At 37.5% G+C, this 15,342-nt stretch overlaps 1 protein-coding gene across 1 annotated transcript; it reads left to right on the top strand.

Moving 5' to 3' along the window:
- The first annotated feature begins 2,758 nt into the window (after positions 1 to 2,758).
- On the top strand, positions 2,759 to 8,560 carry arrdc3a (arrestin domain containing 3a). The gene is made up of 8 exons (XM_053480981.1): positions 2,759 to 3,266; positions 4,997 to 5,078; positions 5,243 to 5,390; positions 5,758 to 5,860; positions 5,954 to 6,210; positions 6,537 to 6,699; positions 6,910 to 7,052; positions 7,622 to 8,560. The coding sequence occupies exons 1-8, from the start codon at positions 2,987 to 2,989 to the stop codon at positions 7,688 to 7,690; spliced, it is 1,245 nt and encodes a 414-aa protein (XP_053336956.1). The 5' UTR covers positions 2,759 to 2,986; the 3' UTR covers positions 7,691 to 8,560.
- Positions 8,561 to 15,342: the final 6,782 nt, after the last annotated feature.

Genomic DNA, 15,342 nt, shown 5'->3' on the forward strand with positions numbered 1-15,342 from the left:
CTGGCTCAACAGCAAAGCTATCAGGTTTACCCGAGAGCCCGAGACCGAGAGTATTATATCTCGGTCTCATTGTCTATACGGCTTTATTCTGTATACAGGGGGAGCCTGGAGCCTATCCCAGGATACTTGGGGCATAAGGCAGAGGAACACCCTGGACGGGGTGCAAATCACACACATATACACACTACGGGAAATTTGGGGGACTCCAATTGACCTAACCTGCACGACTTTTGACTGTGGGAGGAAAAACACCAAGCACACAGAGGTGGGAATCAAACCTGGACTTTGGAGGTGCAAGTCAATGTTGCTAACCACTAAGCCACCGTGCCGCTCTAATAAAATTCATGCAAAGTAAATTATAAAATGTACATTAAAGGCAGGTGATCTATTTTTAGTTTCTCCTCCAAATGCATTTTTGGAATCTTATGTTCCATTTTTGTTTATTTATCAATTATCATTAATTTCTGCAAACCCACCGAGGATTAGTACTGTGGAACGTGCACACAGACCCAGAGGCAGGACAAAGACATAGGAGAAGTTTATTTAGAGTTACCAGCCTTAAAAAACATCAATTAACAGCACCACAGATGAGAGTTAAATTGCTGCCTCTGGTATGTATGCGTAAAGTTTGCATGTTCTCTGTTTGCTTGGTGGGTTTTCCATGGTTTCCTCTAGCAGTGCAAAGACATGCATCATCATCAAGATAATGTATGCTTCATCACATGTCCCTTATGTTCAGTTAATGTAGCTCACATGATCTAATCTCAGGTTGAATTTGAGTTATGACTTTCTGCATATATTATAAACTGATAGATTTGGGCAGCACAGATTAAAGTCTTAAGAAACACAATTCATCTCATGTAAAATCCATCTTTGTTTTAAACAAAGCAAAAGCTGTATTTGATGTATTAAAAGTGTTTACTTCCACTTTACATCAGGATCTGTTAGCTTCTATCAATTTCTTTTTAACTCAGACGCCTTGTTTCTTACACAAATATTATAACAAGCCTTAGTCACTTGACCAAGTAAAACCTTAGAAACGTTCTTTTAAAAGTACATATTAAAATCTAGGCGGCTAGTGATTAGCACTGTAGCCTTATACCGTCAAGGTCGAGGGTTTAATTCCTGCCTCAGGTCTGTGTGCATGGAGTTTTCATGTTCTTCCCATGCTCTGTAGGTTTCCTCCGGGTACTCAGGTTTCCTCCCACAGTCCAAAGACATGCAGATTGGCCTGACTGGCGTTCTCATATCGCCTGTAGTGTAAGGTATGAGCGTGTGAGTGTGTCTATGTAGTGTATGTGACCTGCAGTAGATCACCCTATTAGTCTAGGGTGTACCCCACCTCGTGCCCTAAGTCTCCTAGAAAAGGCTCCAGGCTGCAGCAACCCTGTATACAGGATAAAGCGGTATAGACAATGAGTGACTAAGTGAGATATTAAAACCTAGACGACCTGTTAAACCTTTTATTTAACTCGTTCATTTTTAGAGTAAATGTCATGCTATGAAATTATTTTAACTTAAATTAAAACTTAATTAGCCTTTAGAATTATTCGTTTTTCGTGATACTTTGAGGTAAAATATACGCCGAATACATCTTTACATCATTTTTCAATTGTCAGTTTTCGACAGTCCACTAGAGGGCGATAGCCGCACAGAGTTTTATCAGCTCTACGCGCTTAAAGATATTTCAAAAAACTTTCGCTTTATTAAAATACTCTAAACTGTTTACCAAGTGACATTCTCATAAAATGCGTGTTTATACGGGACAGTGTGGACTACGTAATATTATGCTTAATTTTTTTTTGTCTAATGAATAACCGTTAATAGATGGCCTTATGTTAATTATACCGTGGCATTTCAACAGTACACAAAATGCCCTTTGTTATTTACCTCACATAAGTCTGAATACTTAAAGTAACTGTACAAAAGTTATAAACCAATTACATGCAACAGGTTTTTTTTTTTACTATTCTCAAAAAAATAAGATTGTCAAGTAATACTGTAGTATAACCACAGGGTGGCGTTTTTAAGACTAATTAAACATAGCTGTTTGATCTGCAACGTTCCGGACTACTGTACCGTACTGGTATGACATGGTCCATGAGCAACATCAGTAAAACTGTAATAATCGCAGAATTTTTCATGAACACCTGTTGCATATTACTGACGCATGGCTTTTCCCCCTCAGTTAAACCACTGCCATGATCATCATCATCATAAGGAGCCGTGTTGCTTTGTTTAAGGTCGTGTTTTTGAACATGCATTCACACGTGAAACTTAATGCATTAGTTTGCATGCTGGAAAAAAAACATGACCCACCATCAGTCAACCTTTTAGTCCTTATATTCCTAGCTGATCTTGTGAGTTATTTTCTAAGTAGCTTATTACTGATAAACTTGACCAATGCTTGTTTGAAACGTTAATTATCCTCATTGTTTTTATAACTTATAACTTGTCTGCTATGTAGCATTAGTATTTCATTAGTAGACTTTATTTCTATTGGTTGGAAAAATTAGTCAGGCTAAAAGCAATATCGTTTTATTTAGTTGGTAATTTCCCTGCTAAAGCAACAATATGATTTATAATGTGAATAAGTGATATGTCTTTCACATTGCTCAGCTGTTTGTTGCACCGTGTTAATGTAGAGTTAGACAAGGGAATGCCCCCCTCCTCCTCCTTCCTCGAGTCGGGGAGGGGGGGGGATAGAAAAGTTTCGCGCATGCGCAGTAAGTTGTTTTTCACCAAACCGTCGCTTAAAGTGAGCAGGGCGAAGGAACTCGGGTTGTCTTTCATAGCGGACCACCATCGAGTCTGTGTGTCGAGTCGCGATAACAGCATCTTCTGCTGTTATTCAGCTCTCGCACATCAATGACACTATACAGTGTTGAAACGTGCTTTTTTCATACGAGATTATTTTCATAGATTTATTTTCTTTTTTTTTTCTATAGAATTTTTTGTACATCCGTTTTTTTCTTTTCTTGTCGCCATGGTGCTAGGAAAAGTGAAGAGCTTCGTTGTAAGCTATGACTGTCACAATGACAGCAACGTCCCCGTTTTCTCCAGCGGGGACAGCGTCTCAGGAAGAGTTATCATCGAAGTGACGGGAGAAATTCGCGTCAAGTCGTTGAAAATTCACGCCAAGGGGTTAGCGAAAGTGCGCTGGACTGAATCTCGAAACGCTGGCTCCAACACTGCCTACACGCAAAACTACACGGAAGAAGTGGAGTATCTAAATCACAAAGACATCCTTATTGGCCATGGAAGAGGTAAGGAATAATGTGTTATGTAGTTCTGCGTATTGTGCTGCTTTCTCTGTTCTGCAATAGATGCTCAGACTTGTTTACAAGTATAGTTGGTCCAGACCAGGACAACTGTTTAATTTTGCATCACTTCGTCGGTTAAAAGAGTTGGTTATAATGTAAGGCTAAATGCATTTTCAGTTCGAATGTGACCTTGTATTCAAACTTATATTTAGCTTTTTAACTCAACTGTCAGAAAGAAGTAGGCTAAGAATGAATGGGCGAGCAACCAGCACAAGGCTTCTTCTTGGTTAAGTCGAGGTGTTTTATTTTTATTAAAGAAAAGTTACCGAATTCATATCACAGATCTGTTACATCACACTGATAATTTGCTATTTTTATTCGAATATCCACAAAAACAAGATGTTTATTTGGTGTTTTATTACAATTTCGCCTTTAGTTTCCACCCATTGTTAAAAGCGGTTCAATCCTGTTCTGATGCAGTACCTGCTCGCGCTCGCTTCTGATTGGTTCTCGCTGAAACGTGTTTTCGATGACCTCACGCTTCTGCAGAAAGTGTTAAATAGCTGCAACTTTTAATATCCGCCATGGTCCAGACGCATGAAACATATGCAGATATTTCGCATGCAAACGTTTTGACATTACGTGTATTTTCTTAGTATTGATATATTATATTTATATAAAACGAAATGCATAACAAGTTTAAGCACATTCTGTACCCTGCTGCAGCCCTGTGAGTGTTTTGCAAACAAACATACAAGCTCTTGGACAGTCTCACGCAATGGATATTGTAGGCTAAAACTATGATCAGAGAAACGATATGTGCATTTATGTTATTCTTACATTATACAAGTAGGTTAAGTTGGTGCATGTACAGGTGTCTTTGTGATTGCTGGGCGAATAAATGTTAGATTGCATGTCTAATTTCTGTACATAAAATTTTACATTTTTATATACTGTAATTAATTTTTTATGTCATGAAAATTTCTTCTGTAATCTATTTGTATTGTGTATTGCAATCAGTCTATCAAGTGTATCGTTTGTAACGATGAAATAATAAAAGTGAAGTTTAGAAATATAGTTGGTATTCTGTCCCGTCATTTGGCGTCGACTGTTTTGTTTATTGTTCAGTATAAATTAAAATGAGTGAACCATTAGTGAGTGCAGGGCACAGTAAATAAACAGTAAACAGGTCTAAGCTGCAGCCCTTGGTGAGAGAACGCTGCACGGCTGTAAATGCGTAATGCGCGAGGCGGCGCGCGCTGAGGCAGCCAGCTCCGGTTTAGGCCGGTCTTCTCTTGTTCGGCTCTGCTTTTGAGTGACAGCAGTGCGCGTGCACGCGGCTTCGGCTGAAACAGAGCGCTGAGCGGAAGTCTGCGTTTAGCTAAAAAAAACTGTTTGATTTTAATTTAAGGTTTATTTTTAAAGCGAATGTATTGTGTTTAAAATTCCAATTCTGTATTTTACGTGATGTGCCCTGTCCTTTACAAATGTCTCTCATTTTAAACCTAATAAAACACACACACACACACACACAATATAATTACAACCCAAAATCAAACTGTGTGATATTTAATCAATCAACAAAGTATTAAAAGGTGTTGAAATATCTGTGAAAATTTTATGATCATAAATCCTATTGTTGTCTTTATACACTCTTGTGTTGTTATTTACTATATAGTGCTGTCTCAGGTAAGGTATACATGTATTTGGAATATTGTCCTCTTCTGTTTCAGATGATGATAACTCTGAGGAAGGTCTCACCACAATTCATTCAGGAAGACACGAGTATGCATTTAGCTTTGAGCTTCCACAAACGTGAGTGCTTTCTTAAAATTTCCCTACTTAACTAGAAAGTGAAACAATTTACTATGAACAAGGTTTTCATTTTAAAGCTCTTAATAAGAGACTGATAAGATGTCCTATTATGTAAAACTTTCAGTTTGTTCATGGTGGTTTTTGTTTTTGTTCCTGATGTGCAGACCTTTGGCTACCTCTTTCGAAGGGAAGCATGGCAGTGTGCGCTACTGGGTGAAAGCAGAGCTGCACAGGGCATGGCTTCTGCCCATGAAGACCAAGAAAGAGTTCACTGTTTTTGAACATATTGACATTAACACTCCCCTCCTGCTGGTAAGTTGTATGTCTGCTTTATAATCACAATACCATTCTATTAGTGTATCTTTGTTTTTACATTATCAACTTTTTTGATGACTTCCTGCAGTATAAGCCTTTGTTAAATTGGTCCTCAGGGCCTCCTGGTCACATAGTTGTTATTTTCAAGCTTCAAAAACATCTGTACCAAATACCTGATGCTCTAGATAGTGCTGGATGTGTCTGGGGCTTTGAGGTTGCAAGAAAGAGAGATTGTGACTTAGCGTCCCTGAGGACCACTGTACCGACCACTGGTCATCATGGTGTATTTGAGACATCCTAAAGGCTAACAAGTCTCAGGACACTAACATCATCTTTTTCTTGTCATTCCTCTGTTTTTTTACAGTCTCCACAAGCAGGCACAAAAGACAAGACACTATGCTGCTGGTTCTGCACCTCAGGTCCAATCTCCCTAAGTGCCAAAATTGAAAGGAAGGGTTACACCCCAGGTAACATGTAATTTTTAAGCATGAGTTTTTTTCCATATTATCAATGGTGATGTAATTTACTGTTAGAATAGTCACCTTATCATCATTTTGCAGGAGAACTGATTCAGATCTTCGCAGAGATCGAGAACTGTTCCTCGCGCATGGTCGTGCCAAAGGCTGCCATCTACCAAACGCAGACCTTTTATGCCAAAGGGAAAATGAAGGAGATCAAGCAGCTGGTGGCCAACATTCGTGGCGAGTCTCTGTCTTCTGGCAAGACAGAAACATGGAACGGGAAGATGCTAAAGATCCCTCCCGTGTCACCATCCATCCTGGACTGCAGCATCATTCGAGTAGAGTATTCCCTCATGGTGAGTTAGGAGCTATTATCACTTCATTAAATGCTTTAATATTTTTATGTAGAGCCATGTAATTGTTAGATTGATGATAAATGTCATAACTTAATATGAAATAACCCAAAAATATTCTGTAACACACTGAACTTGACTTGGCCATTGACTGCTAGTTGTGCCAAAATTTCAGGCTACTGCATGCTAATGACCTTACCGCAACATAAAATCATTCTGTGCTTGCACAATCGCAAAGGGTCATAAAACTGTCATTTCTATCAGGTTAATTTCATTAGACATCTAAAGGTGCATGCAGCTGACCTGTTGGCACTGCTTGTTATCTCTAGGTCTACGTGGACATTCCAGGAGCTATGAACTTGTCCCTCAACCTGCCTCTGGTGATCGGCACCATCCCCCTCCACCCATTTGGCAGTCGCACATCCTCTGTGAGCAGCCAGTGTAGCATGACCATGAACTGGCTAGGCATGAGTCTCCCAGAAAGACCTGAAGGTAAGTTCAAATAACATGTTATACAGTTTTTGTATTTGTACTTCATACTGTGTGTCATGTGTTGTCGTATCCATACGGGAGATTAAAATATTTAAAGATTTGCTGTGGTTATTTTCCCTCGATTAACACTACCAGACGAGGATGTGGGAGGTTAACAGTTAACAGAAATAGCACTCAAATAGAGCATGGTTTCTGTTCTCCCTTTTGCAGCTCCCCCAGCTTATGCAGAGGTGGTCACAGAGGAACAGAGACAAAGCTGCATGGAAGTGTCCTCAGGCCGTGAAGATTTCGAGTGCCCACTGTTTGCCTACATCCAAGAGTTCCGCTTCCAGCCTCCTCCCCCATATTCTGAGGTAAATTTTACCAAAGATTTACATGTGCCTTTATTTGCAAATAATGGTAGACTTAAGAACTTATTCTTAAGATCTATATGTGCCATTAAAGACTATAAGCTGAACAAATTAATGTAACACATGGAGATATGTTGACAGATTTTTTTTTTTTTTTTGGAGTTACAGTATTTATGAGCTTGTAAGAAGTTGAATGTCCTGAAAGATCTGAATAAACAGTGTGTGAAGTGTCTATACACCAAAGCGATGCACAAAATAGCAATGACTTCCAGAGTTTTAGACAGTGAGGAGTGTAATGTCTCAGAATATGTACTCTGATCCGTCTCAGTTCCTGGTATCAGATACTTAAAACTGAAGTGTAGTGTGTTTACACCGAAACAAATAATTCCTCAAGTGCACAGCTTTTCAGTAGACCATTATCTCATAATTTGTTGTAATTACAACATGATGTAAACCTACTGTAATACTAGGTCAGTAGATTTTAGTGTACCCTCAAGGGATCTGCTTCATATTTGCCTATCTTTTTTTTATGTCTTAACTTTAGCTGTGTTTCTCCTTCTTTTTTCCTCTAGATTGATCCAAATCCAGATCAACCCAGACAGCCCGAGGAGCAGAGGCCCGACACATGCCCATCACGCTGAAAAGCTCAAAGTACCAGCTCAGAGCAGTCGTGCCCTACAAAACTTTCGACTTTCATTTTTTTCCCGGAGACGGCGAGTGCACTTGCTCTGCTGTTGATGCCGAGAGAAAATGAACATGCAGGAAGAAGGACAGTGAAGTGCAGGAGCTTTCTGCCATGTCACTTCATTCCTGCCACAGGGAAGTGTGATCACATTGCTCATCCATGTCGATCCCTGTGGACAGACGCACCTGGTTGGACTGAGACGCCAGGACTTAATCAGCCTAGTTTCTGTTGTCCTCATGCTTCTTTTCTGTAACCATGGCACAAAGTAAGGTTCTGTAGCAAAAAGCTACCTGGATACAGACAAAATATGCAGAGGATACACTATAGCCACCACCTGCAGTTAAAAAGGAGAGAAGACTAGAATCTCTTTGCTTCTGTTGTGGATTTTTGCACATCTTGTTTTTAGCTTGAGTTCTAAGGCTCAGTTTGAAAATCACTAATTGTTTCATTTTCCACTGTCTTGGTCTAATACGACTTAAATGATTTGCAGGCTTGTTACGCTTTATCCGCACAACTTGCTAAAAATAGATGCAGAGACGAAAATATGACTGAAACACAAATCTTGCTCTGATCTAGTTTTAGCAGTTCTTAGGTGTTTTTTTTGTTGTTGTTTTTAAATTGCGTTCCCTCCTAAGGATGTGCAGATGACAAACTGCTCCCAGTGGCTTACACCACCTGACTCTTCAGGCTTGGATGGCATTGTTGCCTGTGTGAGTTGTAATAACAGCGTGACTTTTCTTTTTTTTGTTCCCTTCTGTCCACATAGATACCATCTATAAGTTTTAAACATAGAATGCCTTCAAGCCGATCTCCATTTGTTTGGGGAAAATGCATGTTTTGTGGTAGAGAACAGAAGGCATTTGCCACTTGCATGTGTAGACAAGATGGAGAGATGAAACAGGGTGGAACCCAGCAGTTTGCCTGCAAACAGTCTGAACAGTTTGTTGCCTTTCTATTTGTAATGTAACGCAGTGCAGGCTTCTATACAGTACTGCCTAAAAAGCACTCAGTCTCAGGAGAACTTCTCACTTGCCAAAAGGTTGGAAGCAAGAAATTATATATGAAAAGTTGTTTCAATTGCACTGTTTTGAAAGCAAAAAAAATGTAGGTGAGAAGACTAGTTAAAAAGTAGATTAGATTAACAGAAAAACATGCACAAGGCAGATTTCTAAGGTAGACGACATTCCCTTTTTGTCCTGTTTTACTTCATGACGTCTTTTGTCCTAGCATTCCTCCAGGCCAGTGATGGCAGATATGATTTAGAGCAAAATGTAAGAGAGAACAATGATGGAGACTCTGAAAGGATCCATGAAGAAATTTGGCCAAATAGTGGGTTGAACTATGTTGAAATGAGGCATACATTAGTTTTTAGAACTCATTCAACAACTACATTAATACTCCGCTTCCGTGCAGTAATATAGCACCTGTGTTTTTTTTTTTTTGTTTGTTTTTTTTTATACACAAACTTTATAAGGTTGACATTGATCATATCTCACAGAGGTCTGGAGGATGTTTGGTATTCATCCATTCCCCAGTGAAAAACATTTAAGCAATGTTCGATGCATCGCTTAAATCTCACCAACCTTTAAAAGGATGATACGGTTGATCATAGTCAAGTAGCTAATGCGAGTGTGTGTATGTGTTAATTGTGTGTTTTTTTAAGGGGTGTGTCGAATTCAGCAAGAATTCAAGGACTACTGCTTCAAATATACACAGGTTCATTAAAGTGGTCTTATCATAGTGGCCTTGTAGAACTGATCTGGTTCATCACTCACTTTCATTACAACTCAAAACCTTATGACTGTCTCTGTGGTGTCTGAAGCATGTTTATGTCTAAAAGGACAAAAAGGGAAAACCAAATAGTCCTTCGAAGCGAGCACCGATCCCCAGACACGCCACTCTAATTTGCCATGGCTTATGCTTTGTAATGACTAGCTTTGATTACCATTATGGGCATTTAAGGCTTGCTTCCTGGTCGAACAACTTGGAGCAGGTCTCTGTCTCTCACCTGGCTTTATTTTGGGAACAATAGTTGTGGTCTCGCACACCTTCAGAGAGCTTGGTTGGGAGTGGACAGAATAAACATTGCTATTCTGATACACGACTCATTTCTTGTTTATGTTGGTTTTGTTCATTTTTGTTTTTGGCAATCCATTATCTTGCAAAATCACAACTGGCAAGTAATTTGGGCCTTAAGCAAAAACAATAAGCTTGAGAAAGTAATTTTTTTTTCCTTTCATGGTCGGTCACTTCCTGTGCTTGGCCTTCCATGTAGTCCAGTGTTAAAGCTAAACTCCCCACTCTCTCTGAGGAATGAATGAAGTAAAACATGTTGGTGTATTTCTTTTCTTTTTTTTTTTAAGAACCAAAGTGCAATATTTTATTTTTTTCTGATGTTTTCTGTATAACCTTGTGTTTTATTCAGTGATCATCAACACTACATAACTGACAAATTTCTATTTGGAATGGTTTTGAACTTGTCTTTGTTCTTCCTTGGAGCTAAATAAAACTTTTCCAAACATTAAAAGATTACTGATGTTTCATTGGTACTTTTTATTAATTGTTTTCTTTAACTTCCTTTCCTGACCAATAAGTCATATGTTGCTATTTCCCACACTATTTAACATTTCATCCTTTATTTCAAGAATTTACATAAAGGAGTGTTAACTGCTGGTAAACTAACATCCAAACAAACTCTTCCCCTGAGAATTTTCAGCTTTGCTGACTTTCCACTCTTAATATTAGGCTTGATTGATTTTCATGTAGTGACAGAATGCTGTGAAGAATAGTTTAATTAGTTTTACTAGATAGAGATTCTGTGATCTCGGCATTAACACCCCAAAACAAGGGACAATGTGTAGAAATATATTTAATAGGTAAAAAAAAGAAGAAAAAAGCTTTCTAGCCTCCTTGTTTTTGCTGAAAACTAGTACAGCAGTGCCCCTAGAGGTAACCACAAGAATTGTAATATTTCCAGGTTACTGGTTGTTTACTATAGCTGCATTATATTATAATAGTGGTGTTGTGTGTGTGTGTGTGTGTGTGTATATATATATATATATATATATATATATATATATATATATATACATACATACACACACACATGTATGTATATATATATATATATATATATATAGATACGCACACATCACTTTTAAGGGGACACATTATACTATTTGGTTGTTACAAAACAGTAACAACTGTATTACATCTTAAGTATTTAGATGTAATACAGTTTTCATATAGGATAAACACAAAACTGCGACTGCATTCAGGAGTCGAACACAAAGAGGGCAGGCCCGTTTATAGATGTCACCCCATGACCTCATCTCATCAGGGACACTCTGGTCACAGGTCGAGAGTAGCCTTAGGATAGGTTATAAATGTCAGGCTGACAAACTTGATATACAACCAGGCAGACATTATTGTCCTGTCTAATATACACCTGTAGAACAGATGTAATTTATATTCTTCTCATGGAGAAATAAAATGAGAAACAGAGTTCTAGCTTCAAAAGAACTTAACTTCTAAGTTCTTTTGATTTAAAATTTTGTTTTTTTAGATCAGGAATCATGACTTGAGAAAATACAATTTTCATATAGTTTTGGTGACTTGTTGAATGGCACATTAATAAATATTTAGAAAACATCATGGTTGGCAATTAATGATTGGACTGAGGGAAACATGAAGTAACACGCAAAGGGCTGAAAGAGGACCTGAGAGGTTCATTTAAAGCCTGAGAGACAGCTACACAACAGATCAGTGTTGAGCTTAAGCATGGCATGGCATCTCCAAAGCAAGTACGCAAACAGCCTGGAAAGTAATTGAAAAAGATAGGGAGACAGCGAGTCTTGAAATTAGACTCGTCCCAGTTTAGGATAACAGAATCCTTTACTGGATACTGGGTGAATATGTGTGTCCTGGCAACACTGTTAGTTAGAAAAACATTGTCTTCATACATATTAAAAGGCATCATCGTTGGTCATTTGTGAGGCAGGACCTTGCCTATTTTAACATGGTTTAGAAGAAATTCATATTTATCTTTAGAATTGACACAAAAGTGTGGAACGTCTGTTCTTAGGACATCCTGTTCAAAAATGTATTCGGAACATGGGCTGGTCAGCGACTAAACAAAGTAACACTCCAAGTATACAATTATATTGTTAAATCTACATTCTGCTGGGGGGAGGTTTAGGCTCTCATGAGTCAGCTTTGTCCTAGCACTGTTCACTCTCCTTGTGGATCCATCTGCCATTGAATCTCTCAGGTCAGGGCCTTTGTGGTAATCTGACCTCGTGGTAGTAGCATAAAGGTAGGTGGGATTAGCCAGTAGTGCTGGCTGCTTATTAGCCCCTGCTTATGCCACACAACTTTCAAACATTTCCTGGCTAATCTGAGCTATGCACAGATATCACTAAAGTATTCTAAATGTTCTGTTCCTCTTTGTGTTAAAAACTTCGTGGGAAATCCTGTGCTTGTGGAATACAGAACTAGGGTTATGTAATGGAGAATTTATTTTTTCCTAAAAGTCAGAACAGATAAAAAGCCATAAAAACGAAATAAAACCATAAAAAAAGAGAAAGAAATTGTTTGGAAGTTTGTTTAAACTTTGTTTTAATGGTGACATGGGAATATACAGACCAGTTCCAAAAACAGTACCAAAAAACAGTAAAAGTGATAATAATGAGAAAGCATGTGGCATGTTTGCATGGCATGGTGGTGTGATCTCAAAGCCTTTTTATTGATCATATTTGACTTAATTTTTCAGCAAGAGATTAAAAATTTTGGTATAAAAAAATAACCAAAATCTGTTTAAATAAACAACTAATCTGTCTTTTTTTAAAAGTTTATTTAAAGCAAAGGATTGTGTAACATGGTAAGTAAATAGTGAGATATGCTAGGAAAAACTTTTGCAGGATGTGTTAAATCTATTTGATAATTTCATTTAAAGGTTTAAGATAAAGGTTTAAGGGTATATTAAGATTTAATGGTATATTTGATTAAAAGTATTAATTATTCCTATTCCTAATTTAAGTTAATTGAGCATGTATTATCTAAATGTTTAAAATGTCTAAAAATGTACGTATTTGTCATATGTTCATTAATAATATAACAATTACATAATTATATAGCATTAAAATCACATTATAATGCTTAAATATTATTTAATATGTACATTAAAATTTAAATAGTAGATATATTGTGTCTACATACGGCAGTTTGGTGGTATATAGAGTTATTTGCAAACATTGTGTAAATCCGCTTCCTTTTTATTATCATCTTGAGATTCATTTACACCCTCTCTTAATGCTTTTATTTCTAGACTTAAGGAGTAAATCTGGTCGAATCTTGTCAACTTGCCCTCTTCAGTTTCCTGGGGGAATCCCAGCTGCTCTCTTAAGGCCCTTACACTATTAGCTCAAATAAAGTTTTGATTATTTCTTAGAGGGGTGAAGAAATATCGGCAACCCAGACCTTAGAAACAGAACGTCATCAGCAGGAATCAGTGCGCTTTGATACAATTTCATTTCCCGTTCTGTAAAAAAAAAAACAGTGCGTGCTGTTTCTATAGTAAGAGTGAAACACACACACACACACACACATAACCACTGACGAGCTTAAAAAAAGTCACAACGGGGATTTAACTAAGCAAGTAGTTAAGAGTCTTCCACTGAATAATTAATGTAGTGATTAATATGTTTTAGCTGGCAACCACTTATTTAAAACTAACTGATAGTTAGAAGCTTCTCATAACAGAAGACACATCATGTGGTCATGGCAAAGATGTAAAGATGTTACTCTGTTTCAGAAAGATCAGTTTATTGTCCTACATCACGAAAACAACTAAGGGGGGTTGGATTAAGAATTTAAAAAAATGCATTTTAATACCTAGAAGTAGTTATGTACCATTATCTTCAAAGAAGAGAAATGGTTGGAAAAACTTCCTGAATGAGCAGGATGGAAATGTAATCGATAAACAACAAAAACAACAACAACAACAACAACTCTGTACTTGCTAGGACTCGCAGCTCTGTTTAATATTCAAATTCAAATTCAAATTTTATTTGTCACATACACAGTCATACACAGTACCATATGCAGTGAAATGCTTAATATGCAGTGAAATGCTTAGCATATTGAACGTAAGACCATTTCCACATGCACAATGTGAAGGGATTGGGACTAAACAGCTGCATAGCGTTAAGAGAATCCCTTATCACTGAGGCTAATCATAAATAAATGCTTCAATTTGCTAAAGGAGCATAAAGAATGGACTGCGGAGCATTAGAAAAAGATCATGTCCAAATTTACCCTGTTCCAGAGTAAGAAGAGAGGCAAATTAAGTGATGCCTAGTGCCTACCATACAAGCCTAGGGGGCAGTGTTATGATCTGGGGTTGCTTCTGTTTGTCAGATTCAGGTTCAGAAATGTTATGTGCAACCCCAAAAGTTATATTCAGAATATACTGAATGACCATGTTTTTCCATCCACGGATACATTCTTCCTTGATGGCACAGGCATATTCCAAGATCCCAATGCCAGGGTTCATCAGGCTCAAATTGTGAAAGTGGATCAGGGAGCATGAGACATCATTTTTACGCATGGATTGGCCACCACTAAGTCGAGATCTTAACCCATATTGAGAATCTTTTGGATGTGCTAAAGGAAACTTTACGCAGCAGTCCAACTCTCGCATCATCAGTATCGGGTCTTGGAGAGAAAATAATGAGACTCTGGAGTAAAATAAATGTTGTGACATTTCATGAGCTTATTGAAATGATGCCACAGCCGTAATAAAGGTCAAAACATGGTCCAGCAACATAAAGGAGGGTGTGACCTTCTATATATACTTAAAAAAATATTTTTGGCCTTTATGCCTCAAACCACTCCTGTTTAGCTAGATAGTTTATAGAATTGTTTACATTGTTAGTTCGTAATTAGACTTGCTAGGTTAGAATTTTTTAGAAGTCAAATGAGCACAGAACTATTTGAAATAAAAGTAGTGTGCTAATTAGAAAAAAAAACTGTTTAAATGATAATATTAATATTAAATAATTAATATTATTAATTAATTAATATTATTAATATTAATATTAATTCAGATAATTACATGGCAATCACAGAGGGCAAATGCAATTTTTTTCCTTCTTGTTATGCCCTCTTCCTTTTGTTTGGCAAGTGGCCACTTGTGTAACATACACTTGTGTAACATGTGCATAGCACATACTTGTGTATGTGCTATGCACAGAAGGGAAGTCATGTTGTGAGAGGAAATTGATGATATCATACTAAAAAGTATTGAAAGCTGCCAAGAGGCACACACCCTCACATGCTATTAAAATGTTCACAATAGAGTTATAGTTATAACCAGATATTTCTAAAAAATTGCATTTTTGGTAGCTGGCATTGTAATAAAATACACTACTTAAGACATGACATGGATCAAAGTAAATTATTGTTCTTTTCAATGAGATTTTACTCATTTTAAAAGTAATTATTTTGCAGTGTCAGTAACACAGTCACCTTACGATGTCTATCACAGTTTGTCTAGAAAAGCGTCTGATCAGATCACCTTAGTAGCTTTAAAAGTACCTTTAGAAACAG

This window comes from Clarias gariepinus, chromosome 21, assembly GCF_024256425.1.
Source record: "Clarias gariepinus isolate MV-2021 ecotype Netherlands chromosome 21, CGAR_prim_01v2, whole genome shotgun sequence".
NCBI classification, from domain to species: Eukaryota; Metazoa; Chordata; class Actinopteri; order Siluriformes; family Clariidae; genus Clarias; species Clarias gariepinus.